General features: G+C 41.9%; 1 protein-coding gene across 1 annotated transcript; it reads left to right on the top strand.

Annotated features, from left to right (window-relative positions):
• Nucleotides 1-332: 332 nt before the first annotated feature.
• Nucleotides 333-15,672, top strand: mkxb (mohawk homeobox b). The gene is made up of 7 exons (XM_053486440.1): nucleotides 333-467; nucleotides 1,309-1,554; nucleotides 3,268-3,415; nucleotides 3,627-3,780; nucleotides 5,372-5,656; nucleotides 14,656-14,689; nucleotides 14,793-15,672. The coding sequence occupies exons 2-7, from the start codon at nucleotides 1,391-1,393 to the stop codon at nucleotides 14,983-14,985; spliced, it is 978 nt and encodes a 325-aa protein (XP_053342415.1). The 5' UTR covers nucleotides 333-467; nucleotides 1,309-1,390; the 3' UTR covers nucleotides 14,986-15,672.
• The last annotated feature ends 7,117 nt before the right edge of the window (nucleotides 15,673-22,789 follow it).

Genomic DNA, 22,789 nt, shown 5'->3' with positions numbered 1-22,789 from the left:
TTTCTATTAAAGTGGCCGCACATGCTGTAAAGCTCTGTGTTTTTTTTCTGAGTTGTTTAAATGCTAAACAGTGTTATTTAATATCTTTATATATATATATACTGACTTGGTCTTGATTCGATTGTAGTTCCGTGTTTCATGTACAGATGTGAAAAACATCTGGCGCGCTGGCACATTGGCACGCGCGTGCGTGCGCGCGCGCGCTCGGTGCTGCTGTGGGTGTGCACCGATTCAGGTTCCGGGGCGGGGCCGCGAGCCCCGGGACTAACGGTGTCGGTCGGTGTGGCGCGCGAGCCTGCAGTAGTCGCGCAGCAGCCACCGGGGACGCGTGTGAGCGCGCGAGCGAGCGAGCGAGCGCCAGAGACAGAGAAGTGAGTAGCGCGTGCCCCCGGAGTCAGCATTAGGATTTCCGAGCGATGGAGCGCGCGCGGGACTGAGTGATGCTGTGGGGTCTGCAGAGTCTAACGGTATTATTATTATTATTATTATTGTTATTGTTATTATTATTATTATTATAGCTTTAGGTATTGATTTAATTAACATATCATTAATTATGTACTGTTTGCATTTATGATTATTATTTCTGCATGTGCATATTTTGATTTAATTTATATAAATAGATTAGACTTTATTTAATATATAATTAAATCTTTTTTTCTTTTTTGATTAAAAATGCCTGCTCTTATTATTATAATTAATAGTAGTAGTATGTTATTATTATTATTGTTATTATTATGTTTTTTTTGTATTCCTTTTTATTAATCCATTTTTAATTATGTAGGCTACTGTTTGTATTTATTTTTATAATTTTGCATGTTTATATTTTTATTACATTTATATAAGTAGATTAGACTTTGTTTAATATATAATTTTTTCTTTACTTTTTCTCTTTTACTACAAATGCCAGCTTTTATTATTATTATTATTATTAATATTATTATTAATATTAGTAGTAGTAGTAGTTTATTATTATTATTATTATTATTATTATTATTATTTTAGGTATTGTTTTTTATTAATGCATTTTTAAATATTTACTGTTTGCATTTATTGATTTAACTTTGCATCTCCATATTTTTATGACATTTATATAAATAGATTAGACTTCATTTAATATATAATATAATCTTTACTTTTTTATTTAAACAATCCCAGATCTATCTAACTATCTATTTTTCCGTCTGTCTGTCTGTCTGTCTTTCTATCTTTCTGTCTGTCTGTCTACCTTTCTTTCTGTCTGTCTGTCTATCTATTTGTTTTTCTTCTTTCTTCCTACTCTAAATGCCTAAACTCTCGTTCTGTCCCCAGGTAGAGAATCTGGTCGTCCTCGCCCCTCTCGACCCACACCCACTCTAACTTCCACCCTTGATGCGAGAGGACACCTAAGACGATGAGCGCGCTGGTGTTCAGCAACCTGGACGAGCGTCTGACTTTCGAGGAGAACGGAAAAGCTGTCGAGAGGAAGAGCCTGAGTTATCTGGAAGTGTTAAATGGCCAGCATGCAGACTCTCTGACCAAGAGGATGGACGGAACGCTGCAACACCGAAGGCAGAGGTACGAGCAGCCTGGGTTTAACCAGAGAGAAGGGACAGAAAAGTGTAAGATGAGTTTGAGAGAAATAAAATGCAGTAACTGCAGGACAAGCTGTGCTGTGAATTCTGGAGTCTGATCCGGTCTCAGGCGGATGGTACAGACCTGAAACCAAACAACTATACATTATAAAATCTGTGATCTAAACATAACTGAAACATCAAATACAACAAGATAAATCCACGTAGTCGTCTTTTAGCCGGTTTAGAATTTCTGTGCATTAAGTGATTCCTTTTTAAATGCCTTGATATTTCAAATGTCTGACCGAGAGGTCATCTGTAGACGATCTGCAGACGCTTGTATCACGCAGTTGTACTCAGTTTAGTGTTTTATGGTCATCAGTGTGAAGAGAAGTGCGCGTGTGTGTGTGTGTGTGTGGCAAGAGTGAACAGACTTTACTCTACACTGACATCTGCTGCTTAAACAACCTTCTGATGATGCTTTAGTGATGTGATTGAAACAGAACCATTCATTCATTTGGGATTCCCTTGAATGTCAAGTTTAGATTTGTTCTGTGAGTTCAGATGATTCATACATCCAAATACAATTTTTGTAGCGTCATGCATGCACGAGCACATGGGATACAGTTATTATCTTAAATGCTTCTCCATGTTATTCCTATGTTTGTATTTGTCCTGCAAATATATTTTCAAGCTATTTGAAACTCTGATCGAGGTTTGATCTCGTGAGCTAGTTGTATTTTAATTTTAAACCAGGAAAAAAAGTTCTTCTTTAATGTTGCCATGAGATCATCAAATTCCACTATTAATGTGCACTATTAAAACTTTTTTGTGCTTTCAATATGTTGATTTTTAACAAGGGTAATGCTCAGAGATTCTTTATGGACAGAGATTCTTAAAGTCTTACAATGGGAACTCCTCTGGAATCGTGTTGTGAAATTTAACCTCCTGATGCTTTGCGAAACATTGCACTTAATTAGGAATTCCAGAGCTCTTGTACTCACTCAGTCCTCAGAGCCTTTGTACTCATGATATGTATATATATTTTAAAAAAGCAAAAATTAATAATAAAAAACTAAGAAGGACAGGAAATATGTCTCCGTAACACATCCTCGTGCCAAAGTACACTTTACTTCCCATTAAAGAATCTCTTTTCATTTTTAAAGCAGTCTTGTGAAATTCAAACTCTATCTATGACCTTCGGAACAACACACTTTGTCTTTTAGCACATTTTCACAAAATAGTGCTAATAATACGCTGGGATTTGAAGTGGGATGTGAATGAACTGAGATGTAACTCTAGCAGAAGTTCAGCTTATCTACTGAATCAGGCGCTTTCTTTAAAGGAAAGCACAAATTATCCAAAATGTGGGCATCATTTTAATACCCGGAGAGCTCAAAATAGCAAAATATGACCTCTGTTTAGCGCTGTGTGGCCTCATTAAACTAAATTGCAAACAAAATTTGAGTGAACAAAAAGAAAAAGAAAAAAAATCTTTTGTTGCACGTTCCAGGGCTGTGCTATTTCAGCTATTTCCCAAGTGTAGTGTTTGCATTTCAGGACTCGGAGAAATCACCTGCCGATTAAACAATTATCCTCTAAAAGCCTGGAAAGCTAACCAGAACTCCCCAACCTCTCGAGTGAATACGTGTATAGCAATTGAAAACTAAGATCGCACTTTCTTTTTCTCTGTGCTTGTTTTTCTTCCTGTAACGAGTGGAGGGAAGGTGCGGCACAAGCGGCAGGCTCTACAGGACATGGCCAGGCCGCTCAAACAGTGGCTGTATAAACACAGGGACAACCCGTATCCCACCAAAACCGAGAAGATCCTGCTGGCCCTCGGCTCCCACATGACCCTGGTGCAGGTGAGCTCAGAGGAAGGCGTCTAAAGCATGAATGGGATCTCTTCTAAAACTAAGATAGAACGTAAAAGGGATACCCGGAGGTTTTTCGGTAATAACGTGATTAAGTGCCACATCTTCTGTCTGAAGCCTGCCTGTGGTTGTTTGTGGTTTGGACAAACTCTACACCTAATCATTATATAACGAAAGTGAAAGGCATTGTGTTATGTTGCAGGTATCGAACTGGTTCGCTAACGCACGCCGCAGGCTGAAGAACACGGTGCGACAACCCGACCTGAGCTGGGCTCTACGCATCAAACTGTACAACAAATACGTTCAGGGCAACGCGGAGAGGCTCAGCATCAGCAGCGACGACTCGGCTTCTGAAGGTGAGAGAGATACAAGGAGTTTTACACACTCACCTAGTACTATTTACATCAAGGCTTACCTGTCATGGGTAAGTAAAAGCATCAGCGTGTCGACAACAGCCCTAGGAGGTAAAGGAGTAGGATTAGTTTTATTAGAGGATCCTTTTTTTTCTCTCTAATTTAGTCGCATCCAATTCCTCCCCGTCACTAGGGGGCACTCACATTAAGCTACTACTACCACTCAGTCGGGAGGGTCGAAGACTATCACGTGTTTCCTCCAAACCATGTGACGCCAGCCAACCGCATCTTTTCAAACTTTTCGCTCATTCACTTTTGGGGGTGGAGTAACACACTTGGAGGACCGCGCTATCCGCTCCTTCCGCTTGCGTGAGCTCGTTAGCAGACGCCCCTGACTGGCTGTAGAGCCGTGATTATTGTGGGAGCACTAAGTAGCTCTCATCGACTCCCCTCTAAGAGAGCTCAGCCAATCAGCTCTCTCTAGACCTCCGCCTGCGAGAGGTTACAGCATCACCTGGGAATCGAACTCGCGATCTCCTGATGATAGGACGAGCACTTTACCACTGCGGTACTTTTTACTTTGATTCTATTACATCATACAGCAAGTATCTGTACTTTTACTTAGCTACATTTCTAAATGGCATTGGATTAGCTAACTACATTGGTGTGTAGTATTTAAAGTTGGAATTTTGCCACCTGCTGACTGTTATGCATATTTACGTACAGTAAATTGGTTCCACTTTAGCATCAACGCTGTTTACAAGCTAATACAAGTCCTACAATTTTAATACTTACATCATTTTTAAGATGAGCACTTTTGTACTTTTACTCAAGTACATATATACATGGAAGAGTTTTACTTTTAATTGAGTAACACTACTTTGCCCACAAATTTATGACGACATAACACACAAAGTCGTTAAATCACACAAAGTTTAATTAATCTTCCTAGGAAAAAAAAAAAAAAGGAATCTAGCATCTACACATTTACCTATGGGTATAGTGCAGCGTGTTGTTGGATGTACAATGAGTACAGAATGGATGTGTGTATCTACCCGTACAGAAGTCGGTCAGGCTCGTCCTAGAAGCCCTGGCTACTGATTTGTCCGATCATGTCACGAAAGATACAGCACGTCACATGATTTCACAGGAGTCCCTAAGACTGTACACCCTTTTCTTTAAAGAGTCAAGTTATTATTAGCGGTAATTGTCATAATAGGTGCCATTATAATTCAACACAGGAACGCCTTGGAGTTCCTTGCAGGGAAAAGCTGCCAGAGTTTCCACACTATAAAAATTACTCTAAAAATACTTAGATCAAACGTATAATAATTTAACAGTTCAAAAAAAGAATATTAAATCTAGAACCTTAAAGGGTAATATGGTTTGTCCACCTTAAACCGATGAAGAAGCACTAGAAACCCTTACCGTTCCAATCCACCTTTTACTAACCCCGTCTCCTATGTAGCTCATGTACACCACGCTTATCCACAAGGTTAGATTCTGCTTCTGCACCATTTTTTTTAACCCTCCTTCATCCTGGACGTTCTATTCGCTGTGATTTTAATAGAAGAAATTACTCTCGTTGTTCCAGATGGTGAGAACCCTCTCCAGACGCAGCCCAGCGAATCCGAGTCCAGCCAGCCCGCGCACAAGACGGTGATCCAGGAGAGCCGGGGCCTCGATTACGTCTCCCCTCCGAAGTACAAGAGCAGTCTGCTGAACCGCTACCTCAACGACTCGCTGCGGCACGTCATGGCCTCCAACTCGGACTCGCGCAAGAGGAACCACTCGGGCTCGTTCAGCTCCAACGAGTACGACGACGAGCTCCTGTCGCCCTCGTCGTCTGAAACGGAGGCCAACTTCACCTACCGGACAGGTCAGACGACACTTCCTGTACAGAGAAATTCAGTTTTGTACCATTTTTTAGTTCCTGTAACGGTAGGATGTCAGGAGAGAAGGTATGAACGTTGATTAGGAGTAAAGGAAATGCTGATTTCACTCATGGAAGAAGTCTCCAGTGTCAGAAAGTCCTTGTTCTCTTCTGGTTTCTCTGTAGCACGCGTCTAGCCATGTTTTTTTTCTGTTAATGAATACTCAGGGCGAACGATTATAGGAATCCCACCCGGTCGGGATTTATTTATCGCGTCCTTAATTACAGACTCTTGCTGGGAATATCTGAGTCACATTAGCAGCTGCGTCCCAAAACTGTACATATTTTAAAAATAACAATGCGCTCAAGTCCCAAGATGACAATCACCAGGATGACCTGCTAATTAAGAACGCGTCTGTGCCATCATTCGACTTCTCTTTTTTTTTTTTTTCAGGATGGAAATTTGTATTACTCAGCGGTGTCATAGCTTATAGGAACACCTGTTAACGTCTCGGGAAGGAGAACGGTTCCGTCAGGCCAGACTCGTGGGGTTTAAATTCAGCGTTTGCATAATTTCCACCACATTTCTGTAAATGTTCTATTGCACTGTTGGTTTTGTCTCTTTGCCATTATGGAACAGTTCTGGGCAATTAAGGAATGTTCTCCGTTTTGGAACTTGTAATTTAAGAAAGTTATTTGTGCGGCTCGCGTCCGAGCCAAACAAGGTATCCAACCGCAAAGCGGCGATTCTCTTGCGTTTTTCTAATGGGGCGTAAGAGCGGCGGCGGTTATCGCGGCGATCTTATCGCGTCTTACATGCAGAAAGTCGTGCAGCTTTTAAGCAGGAGAGTGGGTTAGGGAGGTACGTGGCGTAGGCACGACGAGAATTCTTTCCCCAAGGTCAGCTCCGGTCAGCTTTCCGAAAATAACCGAGACGTCTGTGGTCGTGGGATTTACAGTGACGAAGCATAAAGGGTCACTCGGAGAGAAATTTGCATTTACAGGGAAAAAAAAGGAAACAAAAGGAAACAGAGAATGCAAGAATGTAAACGTACGTGCTTGCATTTTAACACACATTTCTAAAAATCTCGCTTAGTGCATATTCGAAACTCCTGATTCGCGAGCAAGGCTTTTCTATTTTAAAATATATATATATATAAAAATCGAGGCCCACTTGACGCTTCCATGCTATGACATTTCTTTTTATGCTCTGCCTTCTTTCTTTCTTCAGCTCTCCAGATCTATCAGTTTTACAGCAACCGATTTCAGTACTTTTCCACACTCGGCAGCGTACGCCGTGCGCCAACGCTGCTTTCAGTCAAACTGACAGGCCGCCCAGTGCAGAAAACGAAAACAGAACAGAAAAATCCTATTATCCACCATCACGTTAAACATATAGAACAAGTCGAAGAGGGAAAAAATGGAAAGAAAAAAAAAGTCCTGCTAAACAGTTTAGCGTGTCTCTCTGGCAGTTCTGGAGAGCTGGCGCGCGTCTGGACGTCGCTGCTAAACCCGCTGCCATTTCATCACACGGCGACGTGCATGGAAACATTCTCGTCAAACCAGAGTGGAATTATAGAGAAACATCAGAGGCTTTAGAAAACCCTCACTTCACGCTGTTTCCTCCATGAGGATTCACCACTGCGGGGCCAGGAGTCGCACCACATGGACGCGGACGGTTCTGCGCCCGAGTCTGCGGTATTTCACCGTCTGTACGGCTCACTTGTCTGTACTCAGTGATTTACATTATTTACACTTTTATACTTTTCATATCTTTACTTTGTAAAAAAAAATCGAATTCAGATCAAATTAAGATTTAGTGAAAGTGACAGGGGAGAGAGAGAGAGAGAGAGAGAGGGATCGAGTAAAGTCTGGAGTTTGGAAGCAACATCGAGTCAAAATAAACATGATTTTTTTTTTTTTGCTTCAAGTCAAAACAGACAGCAGAGCAAAAAAACAACACGTGACTAAAAGCCTCTCGATCCGAATACCATGTATATCTCTCGCATGATGTTTCTTTTTTGCACTTATTTTCCCCAGATTTTCTCCCTAATTTACTTCCGTCTAATTCCCACCCTCCTGATTAGAACACGCCGCCATCAACGACTCCTGTTTCTTCCGTTCGCATCTCTATAAACTGCTGCTTCTATACCGCTAGGGAGCGGCGTAACACACCCGGAGGCAAGCGATATCCTAACAGACACCCGTAATTGGCTAGAGCCGCTACGATTTAAGACGGGGTGCGATTAGGCCACGCCTCCCTCCTGAGAGAGCACACTGTAGCTGTAACATTCCTCAGGGACTGAGGTCGTGCTCTCCGGATGATAGGATTGATGATAAGGCTAGCAAATCAACCTAGATTAGACCTCCAGGGTCAAGGGTTCGATTCCCGCCTAAAGTTTGCATGTTCTCCCTGTGCTTGGTGGGTTGTCTCCTGGTACTCCAGTTTAGACTAATTGGCGTTCCCAAATTGCCTGTAGTGTGTGAATGATTGTTTGTGTGCCTCGCGATGGATTGGCACCCAGTCCAGTGTGTACTCTGCCTCATGCCCTTAGTCTCCTGGGATAGGCTCCAGCCCCCCTGTAACACTGTACACAGGATAAAGCAGTATGGACGATGCGTGAGGGAGTGATAATGTGGGTAGATCAGTAGCCCAGACACACTCAAGACAAGTAGATTCTTTAAATGATAATGAAAATATTTATTTATCAATATCAATTGGCGAAGGCAGTGAGTCAGTAGTAGCGAGCTACTCGAGCTGGGTGATGCGGTAGCCTCCTGCGTACTGGGAGCCAAGAGAGAGAGCTGATTGGCCGAGCTATCTGAGAGGGTGGGATGGGATTTACACTAGCACTCTCACATCGATTACGGCCAATCATGGGCATCTGTGAGCTCATGCAAACGGAATAGCGAAAATTTTATGTTTTAGGCAGCCATGATCTGAAACGCCGGCCTCCCAGGAACTCCTTTAATGGCTCAAGCATGTGGAAATGTCTTGGAGCGAGGTCAGGACTGTAGTTAGCGGCAAGATATCCGCCGATCTCTTTTTCAAGGATCAAGCGTTCCGCTGGCTGAATGTTCACGCTAGCGGCTGCAGCGGGCTCTGAGCCACCTCGGCCTGGATCGTCATTCACAGATCGTACGGTCTTCTTTAAAACGTTTGCACCGGTCAAATGTTTAACTAAGAGTCTCATCACCGTACCGTGCTTGAAGTCTTCTCTAAATGCTGATGGCTTCATTCGCCAGAAACTTCATCACTAGTCCCGATTTGACTTGAACACCCCGTATATTAATAATTCAATCTCATTGTCAGTGTTGGTCTAAAACTTCTGATCAGGAGTCACTCAGGATTTTTTTTTCTACAAGACTTTTTACTTTACATACTTTCATGTTTGTTTGTTTTTATCCTTTTATGTTCCAGTAGAGACTCCTTACAACCTGATTAGTCAGGGCTGGACTCGGCAAACAAATAAAAAAGTCTTTGATGTAATTCTGTGCATTCTGAGAGCACTTTTAAAGTTGGGAAAAAAAAATTTAAAAAAGGGAAATAAATTGTTACTATTTTAAATAGTCCTGATTTTTTTCCTTATTTAGTATTGTCTATTCCCACCCATCTCCCACCATTTAGGAAAAAAAAGAAAAAGGTTTTAATTGTACACCTCCAGCTGAGTGACTGCAGGCCTTTAAAATGCTGTGGCAGTTCAGCTGAAAGGTGCTGACGTGGTTAAGGTTGGGGCCTCAGGGGTCAGGGGTAGTTCAGTAGTTAAGGCATTGGATTATGGTTCGAAAGGTCTTAGGTTCAAATCCCACGACCACCACCAAGTTGTCCCTGCTGGGCCCTCGAGCGCAGCCCTAAACTACTTGAATGTATGAGTGAGTGGCTCTGGATGAGGGTGTGTGCCAAACCCTGTAGATGCTCAGAATCTTTAGCACAGCAGGAGGGAGCGTGAAGATCATGTGTGTTCATTTAGTTTTTGAACAGTGATATACACTGATGGTGAACTGTGGGGTGTCTGTAGAGTCGTGCATCTCTGATCGACATATTGTTTCAATTTTACGATCAGCAGGATGGTAATTCACCTCCTGAGAAATTTTACACACACACACACACACACATTCAGGCAGTGGAAGCCTGAACCCTTAATGGAAAGTTACATCAGAAGAGATTTTACAAAGTTACATTCAGTAAATATTTTGACTCCAGGTTCGAAGCTGTATCTGGCTCCGATCCGTGCGAGGATAACGGGTCGAGGGCGAACTTACAAGGGTTCGACGTCCCACAGAGGCAACAGTAGGAGGCAATAAACCTCGACTCCGATGTTGACTCAAAGCAGCAGAGTGTGAAAACGTGGCACAGGCTAGGTTTCGGTTATTTGCTATGTGTGCAATTTGTAAGTCATTTTTGTGTTTCAGTTGGAATTCCGTCAGGTCGGGTCGCTCACATGACGCTCATTAAGTTGCTTTTTTTTCCCCACGCCGAACAAAACCTGACTTTGGCATCTGGGATCCGTCATTGATTACAACACCGCCTATTAAACATTATTACCGGAGTAGGCGATTGATTACGGTTAAGTTGAAACAAAGACCTTCTTCGCCCTCAGAGCTTCCATCAAGCCCGAGAGCCTGTTCGGTAGCGCACAGGAATTAGGGTCAAATGATTTATTAATGCTTTAAAGTAGCTCTTGGCGCAGGTGCTGTTTGAAGAAATCCGAGCTGGAGATGTTACAGGCGAAGGAGATCGAAAAAAAAAAAGGGGGGGAAAAAGCATGCATTTTGTGTGCGAGAGGTCGCAGGCCAATTTTCCCTCTCACGTCTCCCTTGCGAGAGATTTTTGTGTGGTTTTTTTAATCCCTGATCTGGCTGCTTTCAGCGGAATAATAGAGCAGGTCCACTATTACAAGATAAACTTAAACGGATACTTCAGGAAAGGCCCGTGAACACTGGTCAAAGAATGTTAGAAATGTGTCTGAGGGCAAAAGAAATACCTCTGGTGTGTGTGTGTGTGTGTGTGTGTGTGTGGTTGTGTGGTTGTGTGTGTGTGTGCAATCTAGAACTCCAGTATACGGTACTAGAGAACGTATTAGAGAGTTGAAAAACACCTGATGGGAATGTTGGAGTGTTTAGGAACAGTCCGGTTCTGTAATCACACTCGTCTAGCCGTCTGGGGAAAAACTAATCAGACGCCGCCGTAGACGAGTTCTGTGGATGAAAAAACAAAAGGCAAAACTGATCAAAACTCCGATTAAGTTTTAAAATCTCCTTTTAACGCATGCATATATTTGATCAAAAATAGTTTTTGTTTGTTTGTTTGTTTTTTGTTTGTTTGTTTTTAGCTTTTGTTCTATCCTTGCCTTAATCCTTAAACACAGTTTTCTTTCTTTTTTTTTTTTTTTTAGAATAACCAGATTTATAATCCTGAAACGTTCTACAGTAGAATATGAGAAATATATTTCACTACTGAAACGTTTGTATACGTATTATAACAAAAAAAGTTTTTTTTTTCCCCCATGCCTCCATCCATACACTCACTGTCCATTTTATTAGGAACACGTGCACATTGATGCGGTTATCCAAACCGCCAAATATGTTTTCTTAAAATGTTCACATCAAATGTGAGAACGAGGAAAATTGTGATCTTTGTCACTTTAACAGTGGTTTGATTGTTGTTTCCAGATGGGCCGGTTTGAGTGTTTCAGAAACTCGGAGTCTCTGGGGATTTTCACACAGAACAGCCTCTTTACATAGAAAAAAAAACAAAAAACAGATGAAGACAAATTGGTTCAAGCTGCCAGGAAGGATGATATAGTAACTCAAAGACATGAAGTTCCTGTTCCAAAATCTTTTTGTTTAGTATTATTATTATTATTATTATTATTATAACATGTTTGCATTTTGAAGGTAAAATGTTGCAGTACCTCTATAATCCTGCAGGTGGGGCACTTTAAACCATTCACATGTTAACAGCGTCTTGTGTGTTCTGTCGGGCAAATTATTTTCTGAGTTTGTTTTATATTTGTAGCAAAATCAAAAATTAAATCAAGATATTTATATAATCGTGATGCTTATACTGTAGAATCGCAATACACATGGGATCGACACCCAGGTATCGTGATATCATGGTATCGGCTGGTCCTCTGTGATTCTCATCCATAGTAGCGCATTATTATGTAATCATACAACAGCAGGATAGTAACTCTGTTTCCCAAAAAAAAAACCTTCCCAACAGTGTGTGACTGATAAATGGTACTTAGAAACTAGTAACCGTAGTAACCAGTGTAAGGATCCATCTAATGATGGAAACTTCAAAGCACTTACGTTACCCAAATTGTCTGCCAAACGCCAATATGTAAATGTAACGTAAATAACCGCGGTGAGACGAAAAGCATCTTGTGCAACACTTTAAACATCGACGTGGATGAGCTACGACAGCAGAAGACCATGTCATGTTCCACTCCCGTCAGTCAGGAGAAGGAATCTGAGACTATCGTGGGTAACACCGGACACCTGAGGACTAGAAAAAGACCAGAAGTTTAGCTTCACCTGTCCTGTTACAGTGATACAGATCAGCTCTTCTTCATTCTGATGTTTGAGATGAATATTAAAGTTCCTGTAGCTGTATGCATTATGCTGCTGCATGATTGGCTCGTTGGATAATTTCACAAAAGTTCAAGTATACAGGTGTTCCTAATAATATGGAGAGCTAAGACGGAGACCCCCCCGAAATCTGGCTGCTCGTTTGTCGGAAGTGGACTCGAGACAAGTTTTATCAGGAGACCGTGATCCATCAGCAGAGCTCTCTTATCAAAGGCTTGAGTGACGTCGGCATGGAAACCCTAAAGTCCGTCCCTGTAGGATAAGAGCTCTGGGAATGGATCTCGAAATGACGGAGGATAGATCTCCAGCACAAATCTGTCTCAGCTCAGTGGAAAAAAAAAAAAAAAAAAAAAACGCTACCTGTAAGTCCTGTGTGAAATATCTGGAATAAACTTCTCCGTGTGCTTCACCCAAGGAGAGAAAGTAAAGGTCGTCCGGGTCCAGATCGAGCTCTGCTGGATCCATCCGTAGGCGGAGTCGTCTGGATCCGGGCGAGATTTAGTGAAGCGCACGTCGGAAAATAAATTCCATTAATTACAAAATGAGCAACCGAACAGGTGTGGTGCTGGAGAGCGCGATGAGTAAGACGGCGATCCTGAAAACGACACGATCGGCAATTATAAACGTTTTTTTTTTTATTTGATTTCTTTGTCAGTAAAAGCTCTAGAGAGTGGTTTGTGAGAACAGTGTTAGAAGGATCAGAGAAACACACACACACACACACGCACAAAGGGAAAAAAGAAAGAAAGAAAGTAAAATAGCTTAAATGATGCAAATGAGCTGTGGAGCGGTGGAACAGAGTGCGCGTCTGTTCCTGACACAGCGCAGATATGCTTTTTCCATCTCCGCACATAATTGCATTTGTTTTGGCCCGAATGCCCGAGTACGGTCAAACAACCCACGGGCTGTTCGCCTGTAACTCTCCAGATGCAGATGCAGGTTTTCTCGCCAACACGCACATGCCTTTCGGCATTTAGATTTACACGCGAGCGAGCTAGCGATGCCAGCATGAGCTCACAGACACAATGGCACACACACACACACACGAGAAAACAAAAACAAAAATCTGTCTTTGCATTAGATTTGCTTGCGCTCGTAAGCCATTTAATCCAGTTTCGCCCGCCGTGTACTTGTTGCCAAGGCAAAATATTGAGACTGCAGGATATTTCGGTGAGATTCGGTGTCCAAAACATTTTCCTACTTTGTTGAATGCGAGAGTTCCAGCGCGTAACGAGGATCTGGATTCCTCTTCCCTTTGTGAGAGCTTATAACATTATACTGTAGCTTTACTACTTAAAGGAGGAGAACGCAAATCTAATGTAATAGGCTTTTGTCTCAAATCAAGTGAAAACCTCGACAAGGTCTGCTCTTTATGTGGGCGGAACAAGATCCAGTTTTTCCGTACGCAGGCCTGCAACGAGGGCCGTCCGTGCTTAATGATGTTTTATATTAATATTGGTTTGCTAGGTGGCATTGTGGCCTTGAACCTTCAGGGTTGGGGTTCGATTCTCACCTCGGGTTTATGTGTGTCCTTGGTGGGTTTCCTCCCACAGTACAAAGACACGCAGTGGGTAACTGGGGCCAGGGGGAGCTCAGTGGTTAAGGCATTGGACTACGGTTCAGAAGATCCCAGGTTCAAACCCCACAACCACCAAGTTGCCACTGTTGGGCCTTGAGCAAGGCCCTTAACCCCCAACTGCTCAGATGTATAATGAGATGAAAATGTAAGTCGCTCTGGATAAGAGTGTCTGCCAAATGCTTAAATGTATCCTGTATTCAGGGTCACGGGGGGCCTGGAGCCTATCTTAGGAGACTTAGGGCACGAGGTAGGGTACCCCCTGGATGTACAAGGTGTGATTGGCATTCCTAATTATTTGTTTGTTCCCTATGATTGATTGGTACCACGTCCAGGGTGTACCCCATCTGGTCCCCTAAGCCTTGGTCAGCTAGTGTCTCTGCCTTGGCAGTGCATGAATTTGTGGGTGAGCGGGTTTGGTTTAAAGGGGCAAAGCTTCTTAAGGAGACCTAGAATGAAGGGTGTGTCCATTACCTTTTTCACAGTATCGCTGACTGCACCTTTAATTACAGCTCTATATACATCTGACCTACACCAGTGGGGTACACCCTGGAAGGCACACACTCGCATGCTCATTCATACACTACAGGCAATTTAGAAATTAGCGTCTAATCTGCATGACTTTGGACTGTGGGAGGAAACCGGAGTACCTGGAGGAAACCCACCAAGCACAAACTCCATGCACACAGACCCAGAGGTGGGAATCGAACCCAGACCCCGGAGGTGCAAGGAAACTAACCACTAAGCCACTGTGCCGGTCCTCTATATACAGTACTTGTTTTTTAACAGATTCAAAAATCTACAATGTTTAATTCCTTTTTTACTTTCTCTCTAGAATCCATGGACTGTGGCTCTCAGTTCCACGACGTGTAAGTGACTCTTTATATGTCCCTTCTCCCTCATTCCCTTCTAATCGAATCTACTCTCCAGACAAGACACATGACGTACTGCTGTATCTCCTCCTCCTCTCAGGTGCAATCCCAAAGGAGGCGTCCGAGTTAAGAGCGGCGCGTACTGGAACGAGCTCCACGCGGCCATGGCGCTGACCAACCTGGCGCAGAGCGAGGAGGCCGCGCCCGCAGGCACCACCAGCTGCATCATCCAGAAGTCCTCGCACATAGCGGAGATTAAGACTGTCAAAGTCCCGATCGCGCCCCCTCAGTAGTGCTCAGACGACTCCGGGGTCGACTTTGAGGTGGAGACTTGAGACGCCGAGACTCGAACACGGACCTGCAGCGGAGCGCAGCTCCGGAAACGATCGATCGCAGTGTTTTATAAGGACATGATTTGGACGTATCACCGACGTGCCTGATTATGAGTTATGACATCCAGACGGTACACTAACACCAAAAGGAAGCGATGTCTGATGGATCGAAGTTTGGTTTGGACTCTTGAGGAGAGCAAATTTCTGATTCTGAAATCATAAAGTGACGTCGGCTTTTTTAAATATCATGTTTTTTGTTGTTTTTTTTGTTTGCGATCCTTCATATACATGTTTACCACTTTTTCCTAAGTTAAGTATAGTGTTTACTGAGGCAGGATTATTGTCCAACGATTATTGCTCAACAGTTGTTTCTCATTATTTTTTATTATAGAGGTACAGCCATACTAACGTTGCCTTGTGTATCTGATGATTGATGAGCCTCCAGGGAAATAATAGCCAGGTTATATCATTTTCTCGAACTCTCGCTGACCCATCTGTGAGTAATCAGCTCTCCGTGGATCGCTGACGGTGACTCAGATCATCGTCGCTCACTGCGTCCTGACCAGATTCGCCGGGTTTCAAAATATTGTCTCGGAAATATTTCTCTCTTTCCAGCATTTCTCCTTTCAATAAAACCAGACGACCTGATCCTGTTTGTCTTTCATTATGTAAAAAAATGTCCGTGGTGACAGACGTTTTTAGCGAACACACCCCGTTTTAGACGTCGAGTAAAGTCTGCTATTTCATGACCTGTTATGGGAAGCTAATGCACAAACATCCAAAGCAAACATGACGTGACGGGAATATTAATATAGCAGAATTCCTTTATACGTCAAGTAAATATCCGACGCCACAAATTCTTTAGGGAGCTCATATCCGTTAGGGGCGTTCGAGTCAAACCGGGACTTGTGATGAAATTTCTGGTGAATGAAGTAGAAGTAAAAAAGAGCTTTCACGTTTATAGAAAACTTCAATCACGGTACAGTGATGAGACTCTTCACACGTTTGAACACCTGATCCTTGAAATTTGCCAGATAACGAATTGTCGTCAGCTTGTACAAGAGACGCATCTGTTTGTGGGAACTAAACACATAAACATTTACCAAGGGTTAGGGTTAGGGTTGCACTTTACAGGAACTCGGCTGGGAGTTATTGCCACATCTCCCTGACCTCGTTTCAAGGCATTTCTACATATTTACTTGATTAAAGGAGTTCCTGGGAGGCCAGTGTTTTTCGGACTTAAATTAGACCGGCTGAGGAAACTTTCTTGATGGTTTCATGCATTAGTGTAGCAGGGGATTATACAGAGAAAGTCCCGCTTTGACTTGAACACCCGTCGTAAATTTTCCCATTTCTTTTCTGTCCCTATTATCTGGTTGATTGATCATTTTTATCATTTTTTTTTTTTTACTATCTATATGTAAATATAACATGCATAAGAAAGCACCTTTAATGTATTAACAGTACCTCCACTTTGCCACCCCATCCTTGATTATTTTCCTAGAAAAGCATGCCTGTGTGGCCGAGGAGTTTCTTATCTAGCCGCCCAGTCCATGCTGGAACACTTAGCGCCGCTCGTACGTAAAGCCTCCTCTGATGTTAAGAGGATTTCTCCAGCACAGATAAGCGAGTGCATTCCAGTTACGCACCTTGATAATATTAAATATGAGTCGAAGCTGAACAGTATTTTGACAGGAGATGTGTTGCAGATTGTATTGTATTACAGCTGTTTGATTTTTTTCTTTCTTTTTTCACCGTCTTCTTATCTAAACTTTGATGATTTATGTATGCTTTTAGGTTCCCCCACCTGAGAGCGTTTCAGCTACACCCTTTAAATCAACAGCGTTAGGATTTTTTTTTTCCTACCCACAAATTGTCCTTTATCACTGTTACAATTTCAAAAGTGGTTTGTGGTTTGGAAACGAAAGCATTTGGGAGCTGTGGGACGGAACTGAAAAACCAAGCGGCATAAACATCTGTATGTGTTTTAAACAGCTGGTGGAGAACCACACCTGACTGCTCTGGGAGAAAGATGCACTTGTCGGTGTACACGCAGGTCATTCGGCGTAGTTATGTAAGCAAGAAGATCCAATTCTAGAGTTGAGTATAAGTGAAGTGTTGGTGATCCGGATCTGTCGTGTTAAGTCCGAAGAACTTGTCACTTCCAGTGAAGAAAGCCATCGTTAGGCTGAAAAATCGCAACACACCCTTCAGAGAGATAGCAAAAACATTTATCGCAGCCAGTTTAACCATGTGATGCAATCTTAAAAAATAAAGAACGTACTGGTGAACTCGGGAACACGGGGAGTCCACGGACAGAGCTGCCTTGGATGATAAAGGAATTCTTTCCCTGGTGAAACAAAACCACTTGGCAAGATCAGGCCAGATTGAGAACATCGTCCAGGAGACGGGCGTGTCTGTGTCAGCAGAGTCAACAACCGAGAGAAGACTTCACAAAGGGTGTGCTGGAAGATGTTAAGCAATTGGTCAGACATACAATGAGGATAAACAAAGTATGGTTTGTTAAATATAATCATACAAATCGTGGTATTGGTACTAAAAAGTGTCTCACCTGTAGGTGTAGTGTCCGTAACCTTTTTGAATCAATGATCTTAACTGTCATTCAGATAAAACTTGGCCAATTTGGATTTCACATGAAAAGACATCAACCCGAAAAAGTGTATTATTCTAAAATATTTAAGATAAAATTGTTAAGATATCGCAACATGAATTTGACAAGGTTACGGACACTACAGATTTTTCCCTTTTTTAAGCTTTTACTGAAACAATTATTTAAGGAACAATTTTTACAAGTCATATGCTGCCAGAAGTTTACACCAATCAATACAATATAAAGAAATATACGTGAATAACGTGCATTTTAAATGATTATTGTTTGAAGTGAGACAGTATAACGCTGAAAAATGGGCATTTTTGTGGCACATATAAAATCATCTCTCCAAAACAGCTGAAGTTAGAAACTTGAATTTTTAGGGAAGCGAGATCGGTCACTTCCATGTTGGATAAACTTTGGAAGTAGCTTCTTTGTTTTGTTTATTATTTTTTTGCAAAATATCAAATTAATTAATGTATTTATAGCCATATCTACGAAACCCTGTACAGTTCTGGAATGATGAGAAGGGAGGAATATGGAGAAGGAAAAGGAACTGCTCCTGATCCGAGGTGTTCTCGGCATGGCGTGTACAATGACTTCCAGCGGAACTGGTTCCCTTTTATTTATTGACAAAAGAAGCAAGAATTCTTCTAAAATGTATACCTGTAGTGTGTAGTGTGATACTTGGTGACATTCCGGTACTGTACGCGGGGTTAAACCTCTCTATGCAGTGCTTCGTGCTGCAGATGGATCTGGGACGTATCCCGAGACTTAGTGTAAAAGAAGCAAAGAAATGAAATGGCCAGATGCGAGCAGGAAGTGAAGAGAAGCGGAGCCTCACCAGAGACGGGTGACCTCTATGACTTCCACAGAAAAAGCAAAAGCCTTCATTTTGTTGCATATACATTAGAGCACAGTGAAATTCTTTTCATTTCTACACTACCTGTTAAAAGTTTAGACACCCCTTCTAACTCCATGGTCGTTCCTGCTGTTTATTCCTTTCTACGCTGTAAAACAACACTGAAGGCGTTTATCCAAAATCTGCAATAATCCCATTTGAGCAGTTGATATTGAGATGTTTCTGCTACGTCTGCTCTGTAAAGCTTCATACTGGCTCTAATCCGAGGTGCTGGTGGTTAATTGCTGATTTCTGAGCAGGTAGTTCCGACCGAGTAATCTGATTGGACGAGAGGAATTCCACAAGTGCTGATAATGGACAGTAACAGCACTGGGACAATTAGCAATATGTATCACTCTGCATCCCAGGTGTTCTTACATTATTAATTTAAGTTACTCCTTAATGACACCAACTGTGTGTCTCAGCGGGGGTGAGAGTAGGTCTGTACGGTCCGCAGTACTGAGGAGAGAGCAGCTGCCTGACAAAACCCACATTCACAACCAGTCACTTTCAGTAAGAACACACATCTGATAAGGTTATGTCGTCTTAAACACTTCGTCTCCTTAGTAACTGCTGTCGTTCTAAATCGCCCCTGAACCGTCCGTGTTCTCTGATTTACAGTTACAGAGCTAACTAGCTTCTAACACAAGGCAGAATCCCAAATCCCTCTCTAACCCCTGACCAAGGGCACTACTTGGTGTGTGGAACAAGGGATTGTACACCCTACATAGCACACTAGCTTTCCATTTCACACTATTTGCTGTCATCACAGCCGTGCTGATATTCAGTACAACAGCACAACCTCGATCCTGTAATATTACTCAAAACATTATGGCAACACTTAGGTCCCAGGTGGCAGGGTGGTGTAGTGGTTAGCAATGTCGCCTTGCACCTCCAGGGTCCGGGTTCGAGTCTGTGTACACCAGTGGTTCTCAAAGTGTGAGGCGCGCCCCACTAGTGGGGAATACAGGCATGACAGGTGGGGCGCAATGAACGGGAGGGAATTAGTGGAAAATAATAGGAAAGTACCTATTATAATTCATGCTTTTCTTTATTGACAATAAACATCGGACACTCGAAACTAAACAATCATGTGCAAAGAAATGGATCATTCATACAAGTAAATTAAAATAACTTTAGAGAAAAAGTGGAACCATAGTGCAACAATAACGGTTTAACGTCGGCATGTTAATTGCAGAGGAACAATATATAAGGAAACATTCGGTATTATGTATGTAATTTTATTTATTCCAATGTGTATGCTGATGTTTCTGTATTTTTTCAGACAGTACTAGTCTGGCATTTCTAGTTTCCAGTGTGGCAACAAAGTTGCTTTTTGATCCTTCAGGCGCTGAACAGAAGGGAAAATCAATATCGTTCTACGCTTTTTGTTGGTGTGCGGCATTTTGTGATGATCCCTAAATCATTCGTTGCGCTGTAGAGAATAATGGTGTTTATGCTTTTAAACTTGTATAATTTAAGGCGGATGTAGCTTAAAGACAATGTAGAGAGGAAATATATCTGGGTATCTTATTCACGGGTTTATTTACGCAGATATTGAATTCGGAGATGCGAATATAAAACTAACTTTACCGCGGACACAAACAGGTGTTATAAGCTAAAGTGCCCCCTGCCACGGATTGCCCAAACTCATCTCCCCCCACCCTTCCCCAACACATTCCCACGTAATCTCTATCAAATATTATATTAGGACATACATTCAAAGGTTTATTATTATCAAATATATTATTACTATTATAATTAACCCTAGGCACGTGACAGCCGTCGACACGATTAATACAAATCCCCAAAAATGATTATTTTATGGCACATTTATTTTGTAGGGGTTTGTCAATGTACAAATAACAAATTGTTTATCACAAATTGCATTAAATAAATATTGTTTGTGGTGAAAAATTATAGGAAACGATTTTTATTATAAAATAAGCAATATAAAAATATACATGTTGTATATGAAAAAAATATATATAATTTATATATTTTTCCCCTATACAACATTTTTTATATTGCTTATTTTATAATTAAATTCATTTGTTATAATTTGTAATTTGTAAACCATAAACCTATGAATTTATGTTCTAATATATTATTTGAAAGAGATTATGTAGGGGAGGCAATTCGTGGCGAGGGGGGCATTTTAGAGCATAACACTGGGTCAGTAGCGTATTGTATTTAGTGAGCATAATAACATCAATGGATACATTTGTTACATGGACCACAAAAAAGCAGGTGATTCAGCATCATCAGCCTAATCATCCAAAAAGCCTATGATGAAGCCTATGTTGCGCTTGGATTCATGGTGAGGATGGTGAGGGCAGAGGAGAGACCTGTGTGTGTTTTGTGTCTTAAACCGCTGGCAGCAGATAGCATGAGACCCAACAAAGTAGGAAGACACTTAGAGACAACACACCCCAGTCACGTTAATAAGCCACTCGACTTCTTTGAAAGAAAGCTCTAGATAAGTGATGAAGTAAGCCTGTTATAACAATTGCACGTGTATTTTATCTGTTTTGAACTTGCCGTTATTTGGTCTTATTGGTTTAGAAATTGATATTTCAATAAAAAATACACTTGGTCGTTTTCGTTATCATTTTGTTGACAAGTGGGGCTTGAAAATTCGCCCACCCCCTTAAGTGGGGAATGACAGAAAATGTTTGAGAACCACTGGTGTACACGGAGTTTGCATGTTCTATCCGTGCTTGGCGGGTTTCCTCAGGGTCCTCCAGTTTCCTCCCAAATGCAGATTAGGCTAACTGGTGTCTCCAAATTGTCTGTGGTGTAAATAAGTGTGTGTGTGCCCTGTGATGGATGGGAATCCTGTCCAGCGTGTACCCCACCTCGTGCCCTAAGTCTCCTCGGATAGGTGTCTCGCATCTGCAATATATCATCTTATAAACATCAATAGTGTATCATTTTACGGTGTCTATGAACACTATATGGCCAAAAGTATGTGGACACCCAACCTACTACAGACCTCCCATAAGAGTGGTGCTTAAAACCTGTGCCAAGGTGTGTGTGTGTATCAGATGGTCGGCTCGACCGGAGCAGTCGAAAGACGAACCACGACATGGTGTATTTCTTTTGTCTGTCTATGTAAAATCGTGGACTCAGGAATTCATATTCCTGATTTTAATATCATTGTTAGAAATAATCACATGGAGCCTCAGGTGCTCTGTAAGATCCAGTCCAAGATGTGGGTTTAATTAATACATGAACGGAGTCAGAAATCTACCAAGACAAACATCTAGAGCAGTCATCATAATGGGACAAATCAGGCTGCTTGTAACGTTATACAGCTTCCTTTAGAAACTGACATCTGTCTTGCCGGCTGAACGCCATAACCGTCACGAATAACCTTCATTAGGTAAACACATTCAGCAAAAACAGCAGCATGACATTAGAGGTATTTAATAATTGCTCATTCCTGAGGTGTGTCTGTTTAACACACGCAATCGGCGTCCGTCTTTTCACCGGGACGAGTGATTGATCGACGTGAACCACACGCGACTGCAATAACACGGAATATGAATGGCTCTACTCATCCGGGTATTTGTTGCCATAAGGCGGCCATGTTTGGGGTCTTCTCTCCGCTTATTGACACAGTAACAAGATAGGTGAGGACCAAGTTCCTGTCTGTCTAATGAACTGTCTCTGGTCATCTGGAGTTCATTTTCAATTTCTCGAACTCACGCCACAATATGATAGATGATAAGTACCTGATTTAAATAAATATACAGCGATTTTTTTCTTTCTATTATTCAAATTTAATAAATTCATACACCAGCTCCCTTTATAGCACAATGAAGCATTTAGTAAAGATAAACTAAAAAGACACGGAGGTTCAGAAAGGTTCATTTTTACGGCCGACACTGGCTTCACCCCGTTAAACATTTCGTATTGTTAGGACCGGGAACTGAAACGGGTCGGTCATGAACCTACAGTTTCCTGGGATAGGTTTCAAGCCCCCTGTGACCCTGTATACGGGATAAAGTGGTATAGAAGACAAATAATTAAACTGAATAACAATAATTAGGTTAATTACATAACCAAACAAAAAAAATAGGTTTAACTTCCCTCATTGTAAAACCCCGAAATTTGGGGCAAGAAGTTACTGCCAGATTTCAGGTGATTTATTGAATGAACACATTGCACGGTCTGATCTCGAAATAAATACACCTGATCCTGGAAGGCCAAAAAATGCCTAAAGTGCAAGAACATTTGAGATCCAAGTT

This window comes from Clarias gariepinus, chromosome 25 (assembly GCF_024256425.1).
Source record: "Clarias gariepinus isolate MV-2021 ecotype Netherlands chromosome 25, CGAR_prim_01v2, whole genome shotgun sequence".
NCBI lineage: Eukaryota > Metazoa > Chordata > Actinopteri > Siluriformes > Clariidae > Clarias > Clarias gariepinus.
The sequence above is the reverse complement of the archived record's forward strand: the minus strand, read 5'-3'. Positions and strand labels throughout refer to the sequence as shown.

What these genes read in the sequence shown, in the direction of transcription:
- mkxb (XM_053486440.1), top strand. Translation starts at nt 1,391, where the DNA reads ATGAGCGCGCTGGTGTTCAGCAACCTGGACGAGCGTCTGACTTTCGAG. An exon ending in CTGCAACACCGAAGGCAGAG is followed by an intron (nt 1,555 to 3,267) that starts GTACGAGCAGCC and finishes TCCTGTAACGAG; the next exon opens with TGGAGGGAAGGTGCGGCACA. An exon ending in CGACGACTCGGCTTCTGAAG is followed by an intron (nt 3,781 to 5,371) that starts GTGAGAGAGATA and finishes TCGTTGTTCCAG; the next exon opens with ATGGTGAGAACCCTCTCCAG.